General features: G+C 38.3%; 1 protein-coding gene across 2 annotated transcripts in view; it reads right to left on the bottom strand.

The window, feature by feature from the left end:
* LOC105481742 (endoplasmic reticulum protein 27) overlaps positions 1 to 20,341 on the bottom strand; it is a 29,880-nt gene extending 9,539 nt beyond the window's left edge. Inside the window, exons 1-3 of one of the 2 annotated variants that reach the window (XM_011741472.2) lie at positions 17,118 to 20,341; positions 16,651 to 16,751; positions 13,556 to 13,693 (exon numbers count right to left, since the gene is read on the bottom strand). In XM_011741472.2, the coding sequence (XP_011739774.1) occupies positions 13,556 to 13,693; positions 16,651 to 16,751; positions 17,118 to 17,211 (333 nt within the window). In that variant the 5' untranslated portion in view covers positions 17,212 to 20,341. Of the gene's footprint in view, positions 1 to 7,335; positions 7,911 to 13,555; positions 13,694 to 16,650; positions 16,752 to 17,117 lie in introns of those variants that run through there. The other variant, XM_011741483.3, reaches the window with a different exon arrangement.
* Between the last annotated feature and the right edge of the window lie 29 nt (positions 20,342 to 20,370).

The raw sequence follows: 20,370 nt of genomic DNA, 5'->3' as shown, positions 1-20,370 counted from the left end.
AATACATGTAAACAAACCTTTTTTTTTGTCTCTTTGGCTTAACATTTTAATTATAAGTCAATTATGTTATTGCATGTAGCTGTTGTTTGTTCATTTTCCTTGCTGTATAATATTCCATTGTCTGAATAAACACAATTTATTTATTCATTTTACTACCGATGAACATTTTGATTGTTTCTAGTCATTAAGACAATGCTGCAATGAATACTTCTTGACTTTTGGTGCATATATGCCTCTGTATCCACTGAGCATATTCCTCAGATTGGGATTTTTGATTATAGAATATGTATATATTTAACTAGTAGAAAATGCCAAGCTATCTTCCAAAGTGGATAATAACTTGCACATACCAGTACTGTGTGTGAAAGGTCCCATTGCTCCACATCCTTGTCAACACTTGCTATTGTCAGTTTTTCTAATTTTACTGATTTTGGTGGATATGGTTGTATCTCAGTGGCTTTAATTGCATTTCCCTCATTAAGAGTTAATAATAATTTAAGGATATGAGGACAATTAAAGATAATTTCCCTCATTTTCCTCTTTATGAAGTGTTTATTCATGTTGCTTGCCCATTTTTCTTTTGTCTATCTTTTTCTTTCTGATTTAAATGCGTTTTTATATATGCTGGATATGAGTCCTTTGTTGGTTCTATAGTGCATGTATTTTCTCACTAGGGCTTCTCTTTTAATGGTTACTGCATATGAAAGAAGGTAATTTAAACATAGTCAAGGTTGTCATCTTTATAGCTAATGTGTATTTTTTCATTTTGTTTTATTTAAGAAATCTTTTGACTACACAAAGGTCATGAAGATATTCTCCTATACTTTCTCCTTTCTCAACATTGTCTTTCACAATAGATCTAAAATCCACTTGGAACTCATTTTTCTTCTTAAAACGGATGCAAGTTAGGCCGGCAGTGGTGACTCATGCCTGTAATCCCAGCACTTTGAAGGTCCGAGGCCAGTGGATCACCTGAAGTCAGGAGTTCAAGACTAGCCTGGTCAACATGGCAAAACCCTGTCTCTACTAAAAGTACAAAAATTAGCTAGGCGTTGTGGTGCATGCCTGTAATCCCAGCTACTCAGGAGGCTGAGGCAGGAGAATCACTTGAACCTAGAAGGCGGAGATTGCAGTGAGCCAAGACCACACCATTGCACTCTAGCCTGGGTGGAAGAGTGAAACTCTGTCTCAAAAAAAAAAAAAAGGAGGCTAAGATCCTTGATTTTTGTATTACTCTTCTCTAAAGTGAGTATTAAAGTCTCCCTCTTTCTGATTGCTTGCATTAATTGGGGCATTGGTCTTCTCCTGTCCTGGGATTTTCTGGTTCTCAGGCCTTCAGATTCAGACTGGAATCTATACCATTGGTACTTCAGCCCTCAGGCCTTCAAACTACAACACTGGCTCATCTGGGTCTCCAGCTCACAGGCAGTAGATGGTGAGACTTTTCAGCCTTCATATTTGTGTGAGCCATTATCTTATTAAAAGAATCTCTTATTATGTATATTCATATATATATAATCTTTACCATATAACATATATATAATTTGTATTATTTTTATGTAATTTTACTATGTAATATCTATAATCTATTATCTATCTATCTATCTATCTATCTATCTATCTATCTATCTATCTATCTCCTGTTGATTCTGTTTCTCTGGTGAGCAAAGAAACAGAAAAACAGAACCAATCCTATTGCAAATAATACTGCTATGCCATTAGTTTTACTACTATTATTGTTATTGACAAATTGGTGAAAACTTTTCTTAGTGTTTGAAGTCTTTTTCCTATTTTATTATGCTTTACTTTTAACCTACTATTCAGATTTGTACATATTTATGGGGTACAGTGTGATGTTTCAATACATGTATACATTGTGCAAATAATCAAATAATAGCATTTAGCATATCTGTTGCCTCAAATATTTATCATTTCTTTGTGATGAGAACATTAAAAAATACTTTCTTCTAGGTATTATGAAATTCCAATACAATATTGTTAACTCTACTCACCCTACTGTGCAATAGAATTCCTAAACTTATTTCTTTCATCTAACTGTAATTTTGTACTAACCAATTTCTCCACGTCCCCACTTCCCTCTTCCCTCCCCACATCCGCCTCCGCTCCCCAGCCTTCCATAACCACTATTGTACTCTCTACTTCTATAGATCCACTTTTTTAGATTGCTTGTATGAGTGAGATCGTGTGATATTTGTCTTTCTGTACAAGGCTTATTTCACTTAACATAGTGTCCTCTGGGTCTATCTGTGCTCCTACACATGACAGAACTTCATTCTTTTTTATGGCTGAATAACGTCTATTGCATATATGTACTGCATTTTCTCTCTCCATTCATCTGCTCACAGACACGTAAGTTCATTCTGTTTCTTGGCTATTGTGAATAGTGCTGCAATGAACATGGGAGTGCAGATATCTCCTTGACATACTATTGATTTCATTTCCTTTGGATGTATACCCAATAGTGAAAGTGCTGGATCATATGGTAGTTCTATTTAAAAATTTTTGAGGAATGTTCATACTGTTTTCCATAATGCTATACTAATTTAGATACCCATTAACAGTGTATAAAAATTCTTTCTCCACCTCCTCACCAGCATTTGTTACTTTTTGTCTTTTTGGTGATAGCCATTCTAATTGGGGTGAGGTGATATCTTATTGTGGTTTTCCAGTTTTTAATTAAAAAACATGTAGAAAGCCACCCCTGACCCGACCTATGTGCTCCTTTTCTCCCCAGAAGGAGCTTATCGTTGTTAGAGATGTTTGAACCAGAGCAACTCCATCTTGAATAGGGGCTGGGAAAAATGAGCTGAGACCTACCGGGCTGCATTGCAAGATGGTTAAGACATTGTAAGTCACAGGATGAAATCGGCACAAGATACAGGTCATAAAGACCTTGCTGATAAAACAGGTTGCAGTAAAGAAGGTGGCCAAAACCCACCAAAATCAAGATGGTGATGAGCATGACCTCTGGTTGTCCTCCGTGTTACCCTCCCACCAGCCCCATGACAGTTTACAACTGCCATGGCAAAGTCAGGAAGTTACCCTGTATGGTCTGAAAAGGTGAGGCATGGATAATCCACTCCTAAGTGCATGTAATCAATAAATAAACATAAAAATGGACAACCAGCAGCCCTTGGGGCTGTTTTGCCTATGGAGTAGCCATTCTTTCATTCCTTTACTTTCTTAATAAACTTGCTTTCACTTTACTCTGTGGACTCACCCTGAATTCTTTCTTTTGCAAGATCCAAGAACCCTCTCTTGAGGTCTGGATCAGGACCCCTTTTCACTAACATCTTTCTGAAGACCATGGAAGGAACTATAGTGAGAAAACCCGCTGACCCAAAGGCTAACTTCGGGTAAGTTACGGGGTTCAGTTACATCATGAATTAAGGGCCATTCCATGTTTTTATGTTTCCAAGATATCAAATCCTATTATTTGGCCAATTTTAAATTTGAAAGTAGCAAAAAATACATAGAAATCTATACATTTCCTCTTTAGAAGGCTCTAAATGCACTCATAAGTTTGATATGTAGAATTTTTATCATTCAGTTCAAAATGCTTCCTAATTTTTTGTTCTTAATTCTTCTCTAAACTATTAGTTATTTAGGAGTGTATTTCTTAATTTTAAACTGTAAGATATTCTGGTTATATTCATATTGATTTTTAGCTTTATTTTTATATTTTATTTTTATTATTTGTGTCTTTAAAATTAAGTATATTTTGCAGTTTTTGAATACAGTATTCTATAAATGTTTATCAGGTCACTTGGTGAATTTCATAGTTGAAATTTTCTATATCTTTCTTTTTTTTAACCAACTTATTTTATTTTAAAGAGTGTTGGGGCCGAGCGCAGTGGCTCGCGCCTGTAATTCCAGCACTTTGGGAACCGAGGCAGACGGATCACAAGGTCAGGAGATTGAGACCATCCTGGCCAACACAGTGAAACCCTATCTCTACTAAAAATACAAAAAATGAGCCGGGCATGGTGGCGTGCACCTGTAGTCCCAGGTACTCAGGAGGCTGAGGTAGGAGAATCACTTGAGCCTGGGAGGCAGAGACTGCAGTGAACCAAGATCATACCACCGCACTCCAGCCTGGGCAACAGAGCAAGACTTTGTATCAAAAAAACAAAAAAACAACAAAAAAAAGAAGGGTGTTAAATTTTTCTATTAAGTTGTGGCTTTAACCATCTTTTCATTCAATTTTGTCATTTTGTGCTTATATAGTATCAGGATATGTATTTGATAAATGCAAAATTTAGAATTATTAAAACTGTCTGGCAAATTGAAACTGTCATTATGAACGGTTATTCTTTATCTCTAGGAATGCTTGTTGCCTGAAAGTCTACTTTATTTGGTATTAATATATTCATATCTTTCTTTTGGAAGTGTTTGCATGGTATAGCTCCATCCTGTGTTTTACTTGTGTCACTTATAGAAGGCACATAGTTGCATTTTTCAATCCAGTGCCTGATAATCTTTGTCTTTTAATTGGATTATTTCCATGAAATGAAATTACTGATGTATTTAATTATGCATTTTCCATTGGTTCTATGTGTTCCAAATTCTATTTTTCTTTATTTCTGGCCTACTTTTGAATTGACTGAGTACTATATATTATTTTCTTCTTTCCCTTTATTGGCTTAGAAGTTACATAGGCTTTAATTATTTCCTCAGGGATTGCCAGAATACATTATAACGTGCATTTTTTTCACGTATCAGAACCTAGTATTAATTGGCAATTTCAGCTTCTTCTTAGACAATGCAGACATTAGATTATTCAAATACAGTTTACCTCTTTTAAATTCAATTTTCTGGCTCTACATTCAAGACTTACACAGGATTAGTGTCATGTGTTTTAATTCCAGATCTCACAGGATATTATTCGTTTTGTTGTATCTTCAATATACACTTACATTTATGCACATATTTACATTTTAGCTTCTCTTTATTTATTCCTGTATTTTTTAGCTTCTATGTGGGTTTTCTTTGCTCTGCTTAGAGAAGACCTTTTACTATTTTCCTCAGTATGAGATGGATGTGTTGAGTGACAAATCCTCCCAATTTGGCTGTTTAATATGCATTTATATTCTGTTTAATTTTAAAGGCTGTTTTTGCTGAGGGTAGAATTATAAAGTTGGCAGTTATTTTCTTTCAGTATTTGAAAGATATAATGCTTTGTATTCTGCCTTCCACTGTTGCTATTGAGAAGTCAGCTGTGAAGCTTATGGTTGTCCCTTTGTGATTATTTTGATGATAATCTCTCTTTTCTCTGACTTCTTTTTTTTTTTTTTTTGAGATGGAGTCTTGCTCTGTCGCCCAGGCTGGAGTGCAGTGGCCGGATCTCAGCTCACTGCAAGCTCCGCCTCCCAGGTTTACGCCATTCTCCTGCCTCAGCCTCCCGAGTAGCTGGGACTACAGGCGCCCACCACCTCGCCCGGCTAGTTTTTGTTTGTTTGTTTGTTTGTTTGTTTTAGTAGAGACGGGGTTTCACCGGGTTAGCCAGGATGGTCTCGATCTCCTGACCTTGTGATCCGCCCGTCTCGGCCTCCCAAAGTGCTGGGATTACAGGCTTGAGCCACCGTGCCCGGCCTTCTCTGACTTCTTTTAACATTTTATCTTTTGTGAAGTTTTAGATGTACTATGGCAGGGCTAAGAGTGTATTATACATATTCCACATGTGTATATATTTGCATATGTGTAGGCATATGTGTGTATATTTGTGTGTGTGCATGTGTGTACATATACATATGATCACTCTAATCCAATTTCAGGGGTTGAAATGATTGGCATCTGTGTTGCAACCCTCGAGAGGGCTTATCTGCTATGACTCATCCTTGTTTTTAGGAACAGCTGTGTAGGATTCAAAGGGGATGTGAAAGGTGTTGTACTAGATTCACTTCCTATTTCCCCTTGTGAGGCCTGGACTCCAACATTTAATTTTCAACTCCTGAGGATCTCAAAATGCAAATTTATTTCTTAGCTTCTTGGTTGCTTTTGGAACTGACCAAATCCCTCTAGACAAAAAGCAGTCCTCAATGCAGGGTTCATCTTTTTGGGTTTTCATCTTCTTCTAGATCTTGAGCTAGACGTTTTCCCTCTTTTACTAGCTCTTTAATGCCTTCAGACACACACACAGAGTCACACTTACACACACACACATTCAGACACACACATTTTAACTTTTAAAAATAGTCTTTGGTAGAAAGGATTGTCTGGTTACATGATCCATTATCCCAGATTCGTATTTCAGAACAACCTTTCCACCACGCTCAGATATACTGAAAGATAGGACTTCATTCTTCCAATCATTGTTCTCAGTTTTCTATTTCTTCTCCCCAGTCTACTCATGCCTATAAAGACACAAAGATAGTGCCTCCACCATCCATAGATAGATCCAGGCCTATAGATAAAATTATTAGTGTCAGTTCTTGAACAGTTTTGTCCATTTCCTACAATAGTTTGCATCACTTTTGAGATCCTTGGGCCACCTGCCCTTGGACGTCTCCTTAACCCTTTTCCCTCCATGTGCTATCTGTATAGGTCCTGCCCAGTCAGATCTTGCCTTGGATCAGAACAACCCTTTTGTCCCCAAGGTACTTTCTTCTAGTCTACCCAGTAAAATCAGAAGCAAATCTCACGTTAGTTAATGTAGGAGGGAATTCAGGCAAAGGGAAATTAAATTCACTAAATAGCAAGAATCCAAGATTGCTCTTTATTGTCATCCCGGTGATGATTCCTATTTCATCTCTTTTGTTCAAGAGGGTCTCCCATTGGGGTAACTAAAAGCAGTAAAACCCTTGGAGATGCACAATGCACCCCTTATGGTTACTTTTAATTCTGGATAGATCTAGTCATTCTCTTACAATCCATTTGTTTAATAATTATTTGCTGAGTGCCTGCTATATGCACGGAGGCACAAAATTGCAGCCATTCATTCAGATGGCAATTTAAGCACTCTTTATTTTAGGATTGCTTTACACAATTTAAGTTTATGAAATAAATAAATGCTGAGGTACAGAAAAGTTTGCATTTCTAAAAAAGAATTTTGAAACAAATCACAACCACAGGGTAAAAATGAACTCCTTGTGTATATTTAATTGTTTAAAAATTCACAAAGTTTTGGAAAGCTTGGGGGAAAAAAACAAAAAACATGAAAGCAAGAGAAAAGGTCTTAGGTAGATCCTTGCCCACCCTCCTATCACCTCCTTCTCCTTCCCTTGCCCGTATCAGGAAGAATGAGTAGATACATAAAGTGAGCACATAAAAAATTGATATTTGCAGCTCCTCTGGATCCTTAATGCTGCTACTAACCTGTATTTCCAGCTGGCATGTCTCCTTCGTGCTTAAGGCTTTGCTACTGCAACCGCCAAAATCATCATCATTATCATCACAATCAGGACTCATTTAATATTTGATGTGTCTAAATGCTTCCTATTTTTCTAGGAACTCCTAGGCCTGGCGCATGCGCCTCAGCTGACATCGCTGTGCCTGGACCAAGAATCGCCCCCCTCTCCGTACTCTTTTCCTGGCAGTCCTTCATACTTCCCAGAACAGGGAGAACAGGAAAAGCCAGTTACTCTGGGTGTTTCTGGACTTAAAGAATGCACTAAATTGGAGGCAGAGGATGTTAAGTGGTGATAACATTCTCTAAGAAGCAAAAGAGCTTTAATAAAAGCCATCGTCCTGCAGTCTCTCTAGTTTGTTGTGCTTCTTTTAAGAAAACATGCCCGATCTTTCATTATTTCTTAAACTAATAAACTCTGGAACATTCATGTTTAGGGTTTCTGGAAGCAACATTTGAACAGGAAATCTCCCTCTGTAAAGGGAATTATTTGCATAGTGCACTGGAAAGAAAATCCAACCCTGGAACCAAGAGTTAGAAAAACCTTTTAAAATATCTTTTTTCAGTTTTATGGAAAGAATTTTACTTAAAATATCATATTTTTATTTCAGAGAAAAGAGGCACCAGAAGAAAAACAGAAATAGTACACTGGAAAGATTGTTACCTTAAAATATAATTTTGAGTTTCCTCAAGAGTATCTGAAGGAGTATTTTTTGTTATAGACACTGTATCATACCAAGAGATTTAATCACTCATTTTCTGTTCATTCATTAGTGTTTCAGTTATATTCATTTGAATTCCCATGGATTTTTCTAACAACCCAGATTTTTATAAAATGTATTAAAATTGTCTTAGTTTACAAGACAGTTACAGTATTAAATGTCTTTGGTGGCACTGAGAAATCCTTTGGTAAACAAAGGTCCTCATGTCCTCGGTTTGTTTTTGTAAGCTACTCAGCTTATCGTGTATTTAGTAAATACATACTTTAAAAATATGTTTCTTCATGGACACAGGGAGGGGAACATCACACACCAGGGCCTGTCGGGGGATGGGGTGTTAGGGGAGGGAGAGCATCAGGACAAATAGCTAATGCAGGCAGGGCTAAAAACCTGAATGACGGGTAGATAGGTGCAGCAAACCACCATGGCACAAGTATACCTATATTACAAACCTTCATGTTCTGCACATGTATCCTGGAACTTAAAATAAAATAAAATAGAATAAAATAAAAAATGTTGACCAGGCGCAGTGGCTCACGCCTGTAATCCCAGCACTTTGCGAGGCTGAGGCGGGCGGATCACGAGGTCAGGAGATTGAGACCATCCTGGCTAACACGGTGAAACCCCGTCTCTACTAAAAATACAAAAACAAAATTAATCGGCGCGGTGGCGGGCGCCTGCAGTCCCAGCTACTCAGGAGGCTGAGGCAGGAGAATGGCGTGAACCCGGGAGGCGGAGCTTGCAGTGAGCCCAGATGGCGTCACAGTACTCCAGCCAGGGCGACTGTCGGTCTCAAAAATTAAAAAAAAAGGTTTCATAATCTGACATATCTTCTTGCATTTCTTATCAGTTTATCTCATGGACTAGTTTCTTGTGATTCTCTTTGTCCGGTGAGGTGTATTTCTTATCATAGTCACCCAATAAATAACTGTAAAAGGAATGAAGGATGACTGCACTGTGTTTTCATTACCATCCTATTAGGTCAAAGTTAGGTTAATTATGTTTCTTAAAATAGTAATGATTGAAAAAAATCCAAAGCAGGGTAAACATTCAAATAATATTTCAAATTCCATTTTAGAACAAGCTCATAGTTTATTTAACCTGGAAATTCCATCTCTGCTAGGGCAACAATAAGAGTCCTACTGAAAAATTTGAGAGTTTCTCTGCTGTTACCCTCACAAAAGACAGGCTGTGCCCTCAAACAGCAAGATTGTTATACGCAACTTATTATGGTTTCATGAATTTTACCTAAATTCTTCCTGATTACGTTTATATAGTTGGTCTGCACTATTTTTGAAGAATGTTACGTTGCATAAATACAGCATTGGCTGGCCTTTTATTGCTCCAACATTTCAAGCATGAGTAATATCAATTTACTGTTATTTTTTCAGTTAATCATTATTTCGGCTTACTTCTAAATATGTTCTTAAAATGGAAAATTTTGTAAATTTAGACAATATATAATGTCTAGATTAAATCTTGACAAATAATTCTGCAGTTTGATTAAGGAGTGGTAGGAGGCTAGAGGAATAATTTAAGAGAAAATAGTTAAAAGAAAAAAAAGTAGGTTTTAGAATGAGGGACATTAGATAGAATTCAGTGTAAAAACAAAGTTTTTCTTCAGGGTGAAGTCCTTTAGAAAGCCACTATAGTATAGTAAAAAGGGTATGATTTGTAGTCAGCAATGCTGGGTACGAATCAGACATCTGTTACTTCACAGTTGTGAGATTTTGGGCAACTAAACCGATCTCTCATGGAACTTTCCTTATTAAAAATGCAGGAATAATAAAAATTACTTCATCAGATTCTTATGTGAATTAAATGGTCAAATATTGTAATAGTGCCTATCGTAGATTAGGCTCTGAAAACAAACAATCGAACCGAACAAACTGGATCTAAAAAGAAAGAAGGTCCCAGAAAATTTTTCAAAAGGTTCACGTTTCCCAGTGTAAAATAGGATTGTCTTGGTTGATGTTCCCTTTTCAAAAAAAAAAAAAAAAAAAAAAGTTACTCTAAACTCTTGAATAATAGTCCTATTAAAATATGTACTAAACTTTTGAAAGTGTAAACTGTGAAAAAAATATTTATCTGAAAGCTGGCATGACGAAAGTTGAGCTTCTTCCAGCCCTGCCAATGAAGTAGGGCAGGAACCAGTTTGTTTGTTTTCTGGTATGGCACATAAATAATCTTGCCACAGAGGTCCCAAGAGTTCATTTAGAGTAGGTCTGTCACTAGCGGTAAACAAAAAACAGATATTAAAGAAGAGTGAAAAACTGAGAAGTCATCAAGGAGGCTTTATGAGGAATGAACTGTAAGCAGCACCAATGCTCCCATTAGAGGATGTTAAGTCTGTAGAGATGGTGACAGCAACGGCGCTTGTTTTTCTTCCCCATATGCGTATCTTGGTGGTACTGAGCCTTTCAAATCAGGCCTTTATAAGACCCATGAACAAAAAACTGAGAAAGAAGTACTTGTGGAGTGTAGCTTATTAGAATTTTTGTGTTGAAGGATTTCTACCAGTGGTTCAATGGCAACATGAAAGGCATTTGCCTAACCTTCCATATATTCCTTACCAAAGCCTTTCACAGAAGAATTTGGTTTAATCTTATTTCACACTGGTGAGAATGCAAACCAGCAACCACTGTGCAGGTGGGAAAGGGGTTGCTGAAGGGAGCTCACACAACCTCAGAGATGCTTTTGGAGGTGAGTTCATTTCCTCAAGCACCTTCCGATTACCTTCAAGGAGCCAGAGGTGTATTATAGCCCTTTGAATACATAGATGAATAAGTCATAGTTTCCAACCTCGAATAGGTCATGGCCTAATAGGGTAGTAGAGGAGACAGATATATAAATAACTGATATGAACTATAAAGTGATAAATGAAAATAGAGATAAGAAATTACATACAGAGGAATGGTTAGGCCCATTTGGAGATTCCAGGGACGCTTCCTAAAGGGTAACATTCCTGAACTGATTCACTGGAGTATGAGAAGGAGTCATTCAGGTGAGGCTAGGTGAAAGGCGACCCTTGGTGGGTGGTGATATTCTAGACAGAAGGAATAGTCTAGGCAAAATCATGGAAATGGATGATAATTATGTGTATAGTTGGCTACTGAGAGGGTAAAGCCCAGGGTGGAAGCTGGATGGAAAAAGGTCTAGAGAAGCAGGCAGTGGGGCAGGCCAGCAAAGCCTATTTGTAACATTAAATATCTCGTTTTTGATTTTTTAAGAAATGAGAAATATTGAAGAGTTTTAAAGAGAGGAGTGCCATGGTCAATTTTCTATCTTAAATACATCATTGTGATACCATTCTAGAAATTGTATATAAAGTAGTAAAAGGAGATTAGTTAAGAAGCTAATGAAATTGCTTACGCTTAGGCTAAGAGCCTAAATACAGAATGAGATAGAAGGAGAGGAGGAGAATATAGATTCAAGATAGAAGACACAACTGGCAAAAATGTAAGACCAAATGAGCATAGCCGTTTAATAAAATAGTATCTTAGATGGAGGAATATTATTAGCAGGTGCAGACAACAAATTCAGTTTTGAACATTTTAAGTGTATAGTGCTTATGAGGGTATAAAAATGCTTATACCCAGCAAACGTTTGAATCTTGAGAGAAGTCCAGACTAGAGATAAAATATTCTAAATGCTCAGCAAGCACATAATAGTGGAATATGCAAAAGAATTGTATTTCTTAAGAAAAACATATTCATTCATTCATTGATTCATTCATATATTCATTCTCAACAAATACTTAATGAGCATAGCAGGCACTGTTCTAGGCTCTGTGGATACACTGAACAGAACAGTCTCTGCCTTCACAGAGCATGGGTTCCATGACCTAGATGATAAAAAGTGTTGGGTCAGGCAGCATTGTAGATACAGGAAGAGAAGATCCCAAAGAGACTATAAAAGCAGCGGGAGGATCAGGAGAAGTAATTTCCTAGAATCCAAGGAAAGAGAGAACATTAAAAAGAAAGAAGTTGTCACTAACATCAAACATGACAGAAATGTTGAGTAAAACAAGGAAGCCATGCAGACCTGGATAAATGTAGTTTTAATGGTGTGATGGGACATAAGCTAGATAGTAGTGTCTAGCTTAGGAAAAGACAGCTTTTCCGAAAAAAATATGCTTAAAAGAAGTTTCAGTGAGAAATGAAAAAGAAAGAAAGGGTGGCAACTAGAAGGGGCACGACATTCAGTCCTGAAATATTGAAAACTTTCTTTTGCATCAATTTTTCTTTTTCAGTGGACTCTTGGCATCTTTATCTTGATGTTCCATCAACAAGTAGAACTCAACGACCAATGAAAGCATCAGAAATCCACATTTCTGCACATGACCTCACTATTCCTAGACACCCTGACTTTAAGCTTTGCCTCCTTTCCATAACTGTGATATCTAAAGATCACAGGATCCTCCTCCTCTTTAATTTCTGTTGCTACCTCTCTACTACAGACTCTTAATACTTCTCACATGGTCTGTTGTGCCAGCCTAACAAAAGCTGCCTCTTCTCTTGCCTTTTAACCTGAAAATCCATGCTCTGCCTTGCTGTCAAAATAATCTAATACAACACATTCCTGTTCGTGTTACTTCCCTGATGTAAAGGCTTTAGGGGCTTTCCAGTGACAACCAGATTCAGAACAAACTCATTAAAGTGGTATTCTATATTTTCCCCACAATATGATTTTAATCAAGTTTCTTTCTCTGATATTCATTTTCCCCAATATGTACCCTGGGATCCAGTCAGATTGGCCTCTTCATTGTTTCCTGAGATTTTCCCCCCTTGGCCATGAATTCTTTGCCTTGTCTAAATTTATCTATCCTTTAAGTTCCGATTCTGTTGTCTTTTTCTTTTCTTTTCTTTTCTTTTTTTTTTTTTTCAGAATTCCCACACTGCTTTTATCCTTTGAACTGTGATAAAACTTTACCCATAGTGATTCTCTTTGTATTATAGATACTTGCATATTATGTTTACAATACCTACTATACTTTAAGATCTATGAGACTGGAGAATATGTTTAATATGTTTTTATTGTCAGTATCTTGCATAGGGCATATGGGAAGTAATAAATGTTTGAAGAACAAAAATGAACTCCTCAAAATATTTAATATAAAATTTTTGGAGCTCAGAGTGACCTTAGAGATAATACAGTCTAACTCTTTTATTTTAGAAGGGAAAGAATTGGAGATAAAAAATGTTAAGTGACTGCCCGAAGTCGTATGGCTGTTGAGCGACAAAACAGTACCAAAATTCCATTTCCTGGCTTTCAGTCCTGTCCTCTTTCCATTTCATTACAGTACCTGCTTGGGAAGCTTGAATTGAGTCTTCATCCTTGTCAACAATGTCCCTGAATTTGGTACCATCATTAGTGTAAAAGACATAGAGTCCTTCCCAGTCTCACAAGTTTATGAGTCCACAACCCAATGAAAATCTGGGAGAAAGTTCAAGCTACCCATCCAACTTACCAGGCGAAAGAGGCAGATGGTGTTCCCAGTGATGTTGTAGTGGATCAGAACCTCAGAATCAGTGCTGATTCCAAATGACACATCTGGGAATTTTTGCACCATGCTACGGAGTATGGACACTGCTGGTATTTCTAAATCCTAAAAACAAGAGAAAAAAATAATACCACAGTGATTATATTGAATGGCAGAGACAAAGGATATGGAAAAGAAAAATGCTGTGAAGCTTTACCAGAAATCATAGATTTGATTTACCACCCAGTAACACATGATTTACCTCTAACAGTTCAGGTTTAATTGTCAGTAACATTCTTGAATTTTCCAGGCTCTGTGAGTTAATAGGTAACCACGAAATTGTAGCTGAGCCTGAGACTCCTGTCAGGCCTTGTCATAGAGCTTGAAGTTTACTAGGAGCTGAGAGAGGCCTCAAAATCATAAAGGCCTGCCTAGTTTGGCTGCACTGTTGTAGATATACATGAGAAGCAACTGTTCTGGGAACAATTTGTTTAACAGTGAAACAGCAAACAAACGAACATAACCAATTCTATTTTTGTTGAAATGGCATTTATTTACTAATTCCTGTATGTAGGTTAGAATAATTTTAGAGCACTGAGATAATATGCAAAAATTAGCAGTTTATATGGTTTTAAAAACTAACTCTAGGATTAAAGGAAAAGTATGTGAATAACTAACTATGTTGTGCTAAAGATTTATAGGCGCCTTGTGACCTCACCAAGGACAAAGAAGTTCCCAACTTCCTGAGACCCTTACTGGTGCCCAGATGCGTATGGTTGCTGGTTATTGCTTGATCCCAACTCCCTACTCTTCGCCCTGCCCTTAACGTACAAAGAGCCTAAAATTGGTAGTGACTTAAGACGTACTTTATTTATTTATTTTGAGACAGAGTCTCACTCTATCACCCAGGCAGTGTCGCAATTTTGGGTCACAGCAACCTCCGCCTGCCGGATACTTGTGCCTCAGCCTCCTGAGTAGCTGGGACTACAGTTGTGCACCACCATACTTGGCTAATTTTTTTCTGTATTTTTAGTAGAGATGTGATTTTGCCATGTTGCCCAGGCCGGCCTCGAACTCCTGAGCTCAGGCAATCTGCCACTGTCAGGCTCCCAAAGTGCTACAAATAACAGGTGTGAGCCACTGTGCCTGGCCAAGATGTACTTTAGGATGCTAGTCCACTGTCTTCTTGGTTTATTGGATCTTCAAATAAACCGGCTTTTCCTCCCACCGGCTCTTGTCTCTTGAGTTTTGGCTTTGGTTACATTTGTGGAGAAAAGGAAAAAATGCAAAAATACGAAATAGGTGCCATCAAAAGGGCCAAAAAAGAAAAAAAGAAGAAAAAGAAAATAATTAAAATGAAAGCTTGGAAGTTTTAACAAAAGTTCATGCAGGGTATGGAGGACAGTCCCTCTCTTGCCACTGTAGATAAGCCTGAGCTTTGCACATGAAGATGCTGTTCACGCATCCAACCCTGCAGCCCAGGCCTGCAGGAGGGAGCAGAGAAGCCACTTCCGAGCAATGATTCCAGGCCTTCCATAGAGGCTGGCATCATTTTCCCTGCTGTCACAGGACCTTTATCCGTAGGAGCTCAGGGAAATTAACAGGAACAAACATGTTCTACCCTGCAAGTCTCCAGGCTGAAGGAGGAGATGTGCAAGGAGAAAAGAAGATGGCTAGTTGATATGCTATGGCTGTGTGCCTACATAAAATCTCATCTTGAAATATAATCCCCATAATCCTTACATGTCACGAGTAGGACCAGGTGGCGGAATGGGATCATGGGGGCAGTTTCCTCCATGCTGTTCTTGTGATAATGAGTGAGTCTCACAAGATCTGATGGTTTTATAAGTGTCTGGCCTTCCCCCTGCTTGTGCTCATTCTCTCTCCTGCCGGCCTGTGAAGAGGTGCCTTCTGCCATGATTGTAAGTTTCTTGAGGCCTTCCAAGCTATGCTGAACTGTGATTCAATTAAACCTCTTTCCTTTATAAATTATCCAGTCTTGAGTATGTCTTTATTGGCAGCATGAGAATGGGCTAACACACTCGTCTTGCATCTGGGATCAAGCAGAGCGAGCTGGTATCTACTCTTCTAGAGGCTGTGAACAATAGTTGATTGAGGCCTCCCTCTTACTCTGCTCCTTCAGATGGAATTGCTCAAGGATAAAATGATGGCATCTGGCGGCTGTTTAAGTTATTGCACACTTCTCCAGGTCCATGCTCTTGCCCCTTCCCTGTCTTTCTGAGGGTGTTTTTGTCTACAGCTCAGATTTCTCATTCCTGAAAAATGTACTCCCTGTCTTTCTCCCCCACTTGGATCTCATTGCAGTGATTTCCAGCTGTGTACACAGAACCGACAGGGTAATCAGGAGTTGTAATTGGTGAATGGAAACCGACAAGAAGGTCTGCTATGAGAGAGTAGGGGCTTAATCAGCTGTGACGATTTCCAGATGCTACCACCAGAGAAAGATGAAAATGCTGGAATGAGGGAGTCTCATTTATGGCTGCCTTTATTAACCAAGCAGCCAATCTGGAAGGTGGAGGTTAACACCTTGAATATACAAAATGCCATCCTTTTCCAACATTTCAGACAAGGCAAAGAGAAAGAAGAATAAGAGTCCACATTATCTGGGGGAAAGGCCTTAAAAGGCTGTGCACTGACTAATGTCCAGGAGCTTCAGAATCCTGTAAACAGCGTTGCTGGATGATATAAATTGGATTCACTCTGGCCCCTGCCTATTCATAGGGTGCTATGAGAGTACAGACCAAATGCGTTTAGGACAATGGTAGGGTTCCATGAAGGCATTCTTTCTGCAGATCCTGACTTGAGCTCCAAAGCATCCATAGATGAGGAGATGCAGCCCACAGGCTCAGAAAGAAGTAAGTGTGAGAAAGATATAATTTAGAGACTGGGAATGTCTTAAAAGTAAGAGGTCCCAATGGACAAGATGAAAGCAAACTGTGGCTGTCTCCCTTTACCCCCACTTCTAATGCAGTGTCATCTGCCAGCAGTTGGCTGCTGTGGTTCCCTTGAGGTAGAACATTTCTGGCTCTTGGGGGAGTTGCAAGTAGGGTATCTGAACTAACCTGGAAGAAGCCTACCACAGCCACCTCAGTGGCAGCAATGAATTCCATGGCAGCTGGGACATCTGCGAGCCACGTGGGTTCCTGGGCAGCACCAGGACCATCTAGAGAGAGAAGTAGAAGATGTCAGGGTACTGAGGTGAGAAGAAGCAGCTCTAAATAATGAGGGCATCTATACCTTTTATCTCTATACTAAGGCTAAGAAAAGCACAATTTCTAGGAGTACTGTTAGCATGCCAAAGCATAATATTTTTACTAACATATGGAAGGTGACCCTACTGATGGTCTGTCCCTGAAGGATACTGCCAGACTTTCCTGCTCTCCGCTAGACAAAATGCATCGTATCCAGGATTTCCTGGAAAACTTTCTAGGTGTGGAGGAAAAGTACCCAGAGAACCACCATGATGCTCCTTTTCCTTCTCCTAATAACACTTTCACACTATTGCCACCCAACTACATTTTTCTTTTACCTGCGGATTTCTCAACTTCTGCAGCAGCTTCTGCAGTCAGGTCACATGTGAGGAGAAATAGGAAGAACATGAATCTGGACAGGGCAGCTTCCATTGCCCCTCTCCTGCTCCTGCTCCAACCCTGGACTTTGTGTTTGGGAGGCCGATTTAGGGCAGCCCGCTCTGTAGCTGATTGGTTGTGAGGTTGTTAGGGCTTTGGGAACTTTGCAGCTGGCTCCCGGAGAGCCTTCAACTTCTGAGATAAAAGACCAAGTTTAGTAATCGGGACTCAGAACATAACCAACCAGAAGAAAGTCAGGTCAGTTTATTTAAATAAAAAATGTAAATATTCAATGCCAGGTATTGATCCTAGCACTAGGGATAGAAAGATAATTATGATCTGATCCAGCCTCTGCCAGCTTAGATTGTCAGTGGGAGAGATAGGCAAGTAAAAAGATTATTTAAACATAAGATGGAAAGTGATATAGAAAAATTCATAGGGTGCTATGACAGTACAGATTAAGGGTATTCGGGACAATGCTAGGTTTCAATGAAAGTGTTCCTCCTGTGGAGGATGCCCAAGCAGAGTCCTGGGTAAGTAAGATTTTGCCAGAAAACACAAGGTAGAAAGGGAGTTTCATGTAAAGAACCAAAGCATAGAGATGCAAATATAATGTGTGACAGAATTACTAGTAATTGAGAATGATGAAAAGGAAGGAAGTGATACATGTGGGCAGAAAGGCATGTGGGACCAGCTCACAGCAGGCCTTATATGATACGCTAAGCATGGGAGCATCAACTTTATTCTGTAGGTGATGAGAACCCCTGAAAAGTCTTAAGCAGAAGAAATAGATAAAGTTTGATTTTGCTCACAAGTGTCTGAGGAAGTCCAAGATGAGATTTTCCACAGGCATTGGGATATGTAGTTTTTAGCTTAGGAGAATTTTCATGTGAGAATATTATAAAAGAAATTAGGAAGTCCTAGCCAGAGCAATTCGGCAAGAGGAAGACATAAAAGGCATCTAAACAGGAAAATAAAAAGTCAAACTGTTTCTCCTTGTTGACAATATGATTGTATGCCTGGAAGGCTCTAAAGACCCTGCCAAAAGGCTACTGGAACTGATGAATGATTTCAGTAAGGTATCAGGAAAAATATAAATGTACAAAACTCGGTGATATTTCTGTATACCAATAATGTCCAGGCTGAGAGTAAAATAAAGAACACAATTTCATTTACAATAGCCACAAATAAAATGAAATGCCTAGGAATACAGAAGACCAAGGAGGTAAAATATCTCTTCAAGGAGAACTACAAGACACTTTTAAAAGAAATCAGAGCTGACACAAATGGAAAAACGTTCCATGCTCATGGGTAGGAAGAATCAGTATCTTCAAAATGGCCATACTGCCCAAAGAAATTTATAGATTCAGTGCTATTCCTATCTAACTACCAATGTCATCCTTCACAGAATTAGAAAAGAAAACTATTCTAAAATTTATATGGAACCAAAAGAAAGTCTGACTAGCTAAAGCAATCCTAATCAAAAAGAACAAAGCCAGAGGCATCACATTACCCAACTTCAAACTATACTACAAGGCTACAGTAACCAAAATAGCATGGTACTGGTACAAAAGCAAACACATAGACCAATGGAACAGAATAGAGAACCCAGAAATAAAGTCATATACCTACAACCATCTGATCTTTGACAAAGTTAACAAAACCAATCAATGGGGAAATGACTTCTTACTCAATAAATGGTGCTGTGATAGCTGGCTAGCCATATGCAGAAGAATGAAACTGGACCCTTATCTTTCACCATATGAAAAAATTAACTCAAGATGAATTAAAGATTCAAGACCTCAAACCATAAAAGTCCTAGAGGAAAACCTAGGAAATACTCTTTTCGACATCAATCTTGACAAGTAATTTTTGGCTAAGTCGTCAAAAGCAATTGCAACAAAAACAAAAGTTGACAAGTGAGACCTAATTAAAGAGTTCCTGCAGAGCAAAAGGAACTATTGATAGAGTAAACAGACGTCTACAGAATGGGAGAAAATATATGCAAACTATGCATCCAACAAAGGTCTAATATTCAGAATCCATAAGAAATTTAAACAAATCAAGAAGCAAAAAACAACCCCATTAGAAAATGGGCAAAGAACATAAACAGATACTTCTCAAAAGAAGATACACAGGAGGCCAATAAACACACACAAAAAATGATGCTCAATGTTACTAATTTTCAGAGAAATGCAAATCAAAGCTACAATGAAATACAATCTCACGCTACTCAGAATGGCCATTATTAAAAAATCAGAAAACAACAGACACTGGTGAGACTGCAGAGAAAAGGGAATGCTTATACACTATTCATGGGAATGTAACTTAAGCGGTTAAGTAGTTCAGTCACTGTGGAAAGCAACTCTAAGTAATGAGGGCATCCATACCTTTTATCTCTATACTAAGGCCAAGGAGAGTACTCCAATTTTTAGGAATAACGTTAGCATTCCAAGGCATAATATTTTTACTAACATATGGAGAGTGACCAGTTTGAAGATTTCTCAAAAAACTTAAAACAGAGCTACCATTTGATTCAGGAATCCCATTCCTATGTATATATCCAAAGGAAAGTAGATTGTTATACCAAAAAGACATGTACATGTATGTTCATTGTTGTGCCATTCACAATAGTAAAGACATGGAATCAATGTAGTTGCCCATCAGTGGTGGATTAGATAAAAAATATGGTGCATATATACCATGATATACTATATGGTCATAATAAAAAAGTAAAATCATGTCCTTTGCAGCAATATGGATGAAGCTGGAGGCCATAATTCTAAACAAAGCATTGCAGAAACAGAAAACCCACTTCCATATGTTCTCACTTATAAGTGGGAGCTAAACACTGAGCACACATAGACATGAACGTGGAAACAGCAGATGCTGTGGACTACCTGAGGGGTGAGGGAGGGAGTGGGGCATGGTTTGAAAAACTACCTATTTAGGACTAGGTTCACTACTTGGGTGCAATATACCCATGTAATGAACCTGCACATGTACCCTCTGTATCTAACATAAAAGTTGAAATTAAAAATAACCAACTAAATAAGTAAAATGCAGATTTCCCACTGGCTGTATTCTGAATGCACATTACCTATTACAGTGTAATACGGGACCAATTTGTTCCCAATGATGTAAATATCACCTCCTGTGTGTTTTCCTCATCCCCATCCCCTCTTGGGGAACTCACGAATGTGAACCATCCAG

The sequence above is a fragment of the Macaca nemestrina genome, chromosome 10 (assembly GCF_043159975.1).
Source record: "Macaca nemestrina isolate mMacNem1 chromosome 10, mMacNem.hap1, whole genome shotgun sequence".
Lineage (NCBI taxonomy): Eukaryota > Metazoa > Chordata > Mammalia > Primates > Cercopithecidae > Macaca > Macaca nemestrina.
The sequence above is the reverse complement of the archived record's forward strand: the minus strand, read 5'-3'. Positions and strand labels throughout refer to the sequence as shown.